Raw genomic sequence first — 5,360 nt, 5'->3', positions numbered from 1 at the left:
CGACTGGCGCGACTTGGTTAGGATCTTTGTCGGGAACTTCCAAGGTATATACGTGTGCCCTGGGAACTCCTGGGACCTTAAAAGCTGTCGCCAGAAGCCAGACGAGTCTCTCCAAGACTTCATCCGGTGCTTCTCCAAACAGTGCACCGAGTTGCCTAGCGTCGGCGACTCAAAGATCGTCCAGGCTTTCCTCTCCGGCACCACGTGCCGAGACCTGGTTTGAGAGTTAGGTCGGAACATACCATGCTCCACTGCTACACTCCTCGACATCGTTACCAACTTCGCCTCGGGCGAGGAGGCTGTTGGAGCCATCTTCCCCGACAGCGACACCAAGGGAAAGCGGAGGGACGAGGCCCCCGAGGCCTCGGCCTCCCACCTCCCCAAGAGAAAGAAAAAGGGGCGCCTAGGGAAGCAGGAGGTCCTAGAGGCTGATCTGGTCAGGACCGCAGAACGCAAGAATCCCCGAGGCCCCAGAGGCCCTAGACCTTTCGATGACATGCTCAAGAAACCCTGCCCTTACCACCAAGGCCCGGTCAAGCACGCCCTCGAGGATTGCTCCATGCTGCGACGTTACTACACCAGGCTCGGGCTCCCCGACGACGACGCCAAGCAGAAGGGCACCGACGACCGGGACGAGGACAAGGACGATGATTCCCCGAGGTACGCAACGCCTTCATGATCTTCGGTGGACCCTTGGCATGCCTTACAGCGCGGCAGCGCAAGAGGGAATGCCGAGAAGTACCCACTGGTCTTGGGAGGCGATCACCTTTGATCGAGATGACCACCCTGACCTTGTTCTGAATCCCAGGCAGTACCCACTGGTTGTCGACCCGATCATCGGCAACACCCGACTCTCCAAGGTGTTGATGGATGGAGGCAGCAGCCTCAACATCCTCTACGTCAATACCCTGGAGCTCTTGGAGATCGACCGGTCGAGGCTCTAAGGTGACGTCACCCCCTTCCATGGCATCGTGCTAGGGAAGCGCACGTGACCCATCGGGCGCATCGACCTTCCCGTCTGCTTTGGCACCCCCTCCAACTACCGCAAGGAAGTCCTTACCTTCGAGGTAGTCGGGTTTGGGGGAGCCTACCACGCCATCCTAGGGCGGCCGTGCTACACCAAGTTCATGGTAGTCCCCAACTATACCTACCTTAAGCTCAAGATGCTAGGCCCCAGCGGCATCATCACAATTGAGTCCACATACAAACATGCATACGACTGCGACGTTGAGTGCATCGAGTACGCCGAGGCTCTTACGGAGGCTGAGACCCTCATCGCCCACCTCGACCAACTCAGTGGCGAGGCGCCTGACTCCAAGCGTCGCACGGGGGCGTTCGAGCCCGTGGAAGCCATCAAACACATCCCGGTCGACCCCGCCTGCCCCAACGACCGAGCACTAAGGATCAGCGCCACCCTCGACATCAAATAGGAAGCCGTGCTCGTTGACTTTATCCGTGCAAATGTCTACATGTTCACATGGAGTCCCTCGGACATGCTGGGCATACCGAGGGAGGTCGCCGAGCACGCCCTCAACATCTGGGCCAGATCTAGACCGGCGAGGCAACGCCTATACCACTTCGACGAGGAAAAGCGTAGGGCCATCGGTGAGGAGATACAGAAACTCTTCGTGGCCAGATTCATCAAAGAAGTGTCCCACCCAGAGTGGTTGGCTAATCCCGTGTTAGTCAAGAAGAAAAATGGGAAATGGAGGATGTGCGTAGACTACACCGATTTGAACAAAGCCTGTCCAAGTCCCCTTTCTATTACCCCAAATCGATCAAATCGTTGATTCCACTATAGGGTGCGAGACCTTATCTTTCCTTGATGCGTATTCTGGTTACCATCAAATCAAGATGAAAGAGTCAAACCAGCTCGCAACTTCTTTCATCACACCATTCAGCATGTACTGCTACGTGACTATGCCTTTTGGCCTCAGAAACGCAGGTGCCACGTACCAGCGGTGCATGACCCAGGTCTTTGGCGACAACATTGGGCAGACCATCGAGGCCTACGTAGACGACATCGTGGTCAAAACCAAAAAAGCCGAGGATCTCATCGACGACTTGAGGATAACCTTCAAATGCCTTAGAGAGAAGGGCATCAAGCTCAATCCCGAGAAGTGTGTGTTCGGGGTCCCCCGAGGCATGCTCTTGGGGTTCATAGTCTCGGAACGCGGCATCGAAGCCAACCTAGAGAAGGTCTCAGCCATAACCAGCATGGGACCAATTAGAGACCTCAAGGGAGTATAGAGGGTCATGGGATGCCTTGTGGCCCTAAGCCGCTTCATCTCACGCCTCAGCGAAAAAGGTTTGCCTCTGTACCGACTCTTGAGAAAATCCGAGCATTTTTCTTGGACCCCCAAGGCCGAAGAAGCCCTCGATAAGCTCAAAGCGCTGCTCGCGAATCCTCCAGTCCTGGTACCCCCGACCAGGGACAAGGCCCTCTTACTCTATGTCACCGCAACGACCCAAGTGGTCAGCGCTACCATAGTCATAGAAAGGTAGGAAAAGGGGCATGCTCTGCCCACGCAACGACCTATTTATTTCATTAGCGAGGTGCTCTCTGAGACCAAAGCACGCTACCCCCACGTCCAGAAGCTGGTCTATGCCGTAGTCTTGGCCCGGCGCAAGATGCGTCACTACTTCGAGTCTCACCCAGTGACTGTGGTGTCATCTTTCCCCCTGGGTGAGATAATTCATAACCGGGAGGCCTCAGGCAGGATAACCAAGTGGGCCGTCGAGCTTATGGGGGAAACCTTGACTTTTGTGCCTCGAAAAGCGATCAAGTCTTAGGTCTTGGCCGATTTCATAGCTGAGTGGACAGACACCCAACTGCCACCTGCTCAAATTCAGACGGAGTGCTGGACCCTATACTTTGACGGATCCCTAATGAAGACCGGGGCAGGCACGGGACTGTTCTTCATTTCGCCCCTCGGAGTACACATGCGCTACATGGTGCGGCTCCACTTCGCCGCCTCCAACAACATGGCCGAGTACGAGGCCCTCATCAATAGCTTGCAAGTCGCCATCGAACTTGGGGCAAGGCGCCTCGACGTCCGAGGTGACTCGTAGCTCGTCATAGATCAAGTTATGAAGGAGTTAAATTGCCTTGACCCCAAAATGGAGGCTTACTGCAAGTTGGTACGATGCCTAGAAGACAAGTTCGACGGTCTTGAACTAAATCACGTCACGTGGAAGTACAACGAGGCCACCGATGAGCTGGCAAAAATGGCCTCGGCACAGGCACCGGTCTCCCCGAACGTCTTTGCCAGAGACCTCCACAAGCCTTCCATTAACTACACCTTGGAAACAGAGGAGGGCCCACCGGTGGAAACCACGGCGAAACTCGACGCCCCCTCCACTGTCGAGACCCCCTCGACCGAGCCCGAGGTCATGGAAGTTAACACCGAGCCTCCATAGACTGATCAGGACATGGATTGGCGAATCCCATTCCTCGATTGGCTTGATTGGGGGGAGCTTCCTAACGACAGAATCGAAGCACGATGGCTTGCGCGCCGAGCCAAGACCTATGCCCTCTACAATGACAAATTGTACAGGCGAAGTCCCTCAGGTGTCCTCCAACGATGCATCACTGCTGAGGCGGGCCGAGCCCTGCTTTGGGACTTGCACGCAGGCACCTACGAGCACCATGCGGCGCCTCGGACGCTCGTGGGGAATGCTTTCTGCCAAGGGTTCTTCTGGCTGACGGCGGTCGTCGACGCTACCAAGCTAGTATGCTCCTACGAAGGATGCCAGTACTATGCTCGGTAGACACATCTCCCGACCCTAGCCCTGCAAACCATCCCCATCACGTGGCCGTTCACCGTGTGGGGGCTCGACATGGTCGGGCCTCTGCAGAAGGCCCCCAGGGGCTACACCCATCTACTGGTATCAATCGACAAGTTCTCCAAATGGATCGAGGCTTGTCCAATCAATCGAATCAAATTCGAGCAGGCGGTGCTGTTCTTCACTAACATTATCCACAGATTTGGGGTCCCCAACACCATCATCACCGACAACGGGACGCAGTTCACCGACAAAAAGTTCCTGACATTTTGCGATGGCCACCACATCCGTGTGGCCTAGTCGGTCGTAGGACACCCAAGGACCAACGGCCAAGTAGAGCATGCCAACGGCATGATCCTACAAGGCCTCAAGCTAAGGATTCACAACCAGTTGAAAAAGTTTGGCAAGAAATGGCTCGCCGAACTCCCATTGGTCATCTGGAGCCTGAGGAACACCCCGAGCCGAGCCACGGGGTTCACACCTTTCTTCCTGGTCTATGGGGCTGAGGCCATCCTTCCCACTGACTTGGAGTATGGTTCCCCGAGGCTACAAGCCTATAACGAACAAAGTAACCACACCACCCGAGAGGACGCCCTTGATCAACTGGAGGAAGCCCGAGACGTCGTCCTACTACACTCAGCCAAATACCAGCAGAGCCTATGGCGCTATCAGGCCCAACACGTTTGAGGCCAAGACTTGAAGGTAGGCGACCTGGTGTTGAGGCTAGCACAGAGCAACAAGGGCCGCCACAAGCTGACCCCGCCATGGGAAGGACTGTACATCATCGCCCAAGTACTGAAGCCCAGGACCTACAAGCTGGCCAACGAGAAGGGCGAAGTCTTCACCAACGCTTGGAACATAGAATAGCTACATCGCTTTTATCCCTAAATTTCCAAGCATTGTATATGTCGTTTCTCAAAATACAATTAAAAAGCGTTCTTTAGCTGGTCTAATTTTTCGAGAAATCCCCCCGAGCCCATTGTAGGTCTCGGCAATACAGTAACACAGCAAGGGAGACTCGGCTCTGCCTCGGCAGAACCAAGCCTCCCTCGGGGGCCAGATGGGGGACTCCCCCCTAGGTCCCACGCACCATTCTTCTGTTGTTTTTCGCAAAAATTCCTATGCCAAGACACTAGCAGGCTCTGACGAATCAGTTGTAAAAACCCCTCGGACCAAGGTCTGTTTCCTAATCAAGAGGCCGGTAGAGCCGCGAGATGGCCTACGCCTCCGGGCTACGGCACTCCCTCACTACCTCTCGCCCAAGGGACAGCTTAGGCCCCAAGGGGGTGTTTTGCAAATGAAATATGATCAGGAGCAACATAGGGCAGAGGCTCGGAAACATAAGAAAAACAAATACTTCAAAAATAAAGGCCTCGGTGGCCGCAAGCGTTATGATACAAAAATAACTTCTACTCTATTTTTACATAGCCCCTGGGGCCCAGATCAAGGCTCAGGGCCTTCAACACCGGCAAATGGTAGGGGAGGAACCACCTCCTCTTTGAAGAGCGTCGCCAGCGCCGTGCCAGGGCCTTCCACCGCCTCCATCAGCTTTGTGACCGCCGCATCAGCCTCCT

General features: G+C 55.2%; 1 protein-coding gene across 1 annotated transcript; it reads left to right on the top strand.

Moving 5' to 3' along the window:
* The first annotated feature begins 1,127 nt into the window (after positions 1-1,127).
* LOC136516187 (uncharacterized) lies at positions 1,128-1,430 on the top strand. The gene has a single exon (XM_066509552.1). It carries the CDS (start codon positions 1,128-1,130, stop codon positions 1,428-1,430), a length of 303 nt encoding a protein of 100 aa, XP_066365649.1.
* Positions 1,431-5,360: the final 3,930 nt, after the last annotated feature.

The sequence above is a fragment of the Miscanthus floridulus genome, chromosome 17 (genome assembly GCF_019320115.1).
Source record: "Miscanthus floridulus cultivar M001 chromosome 17, ASM1932011v1, whole genome shotgun sequence".
NCBI lineage: Eukaryota > Viridiplantae > Streptophyta > Magnoliopsida > Poales > Poaceae > Miscanthus > Miscanthus floridulus.
This window is presented reverse-complemented; position numbering and strand designations above follow the sequence as displayed.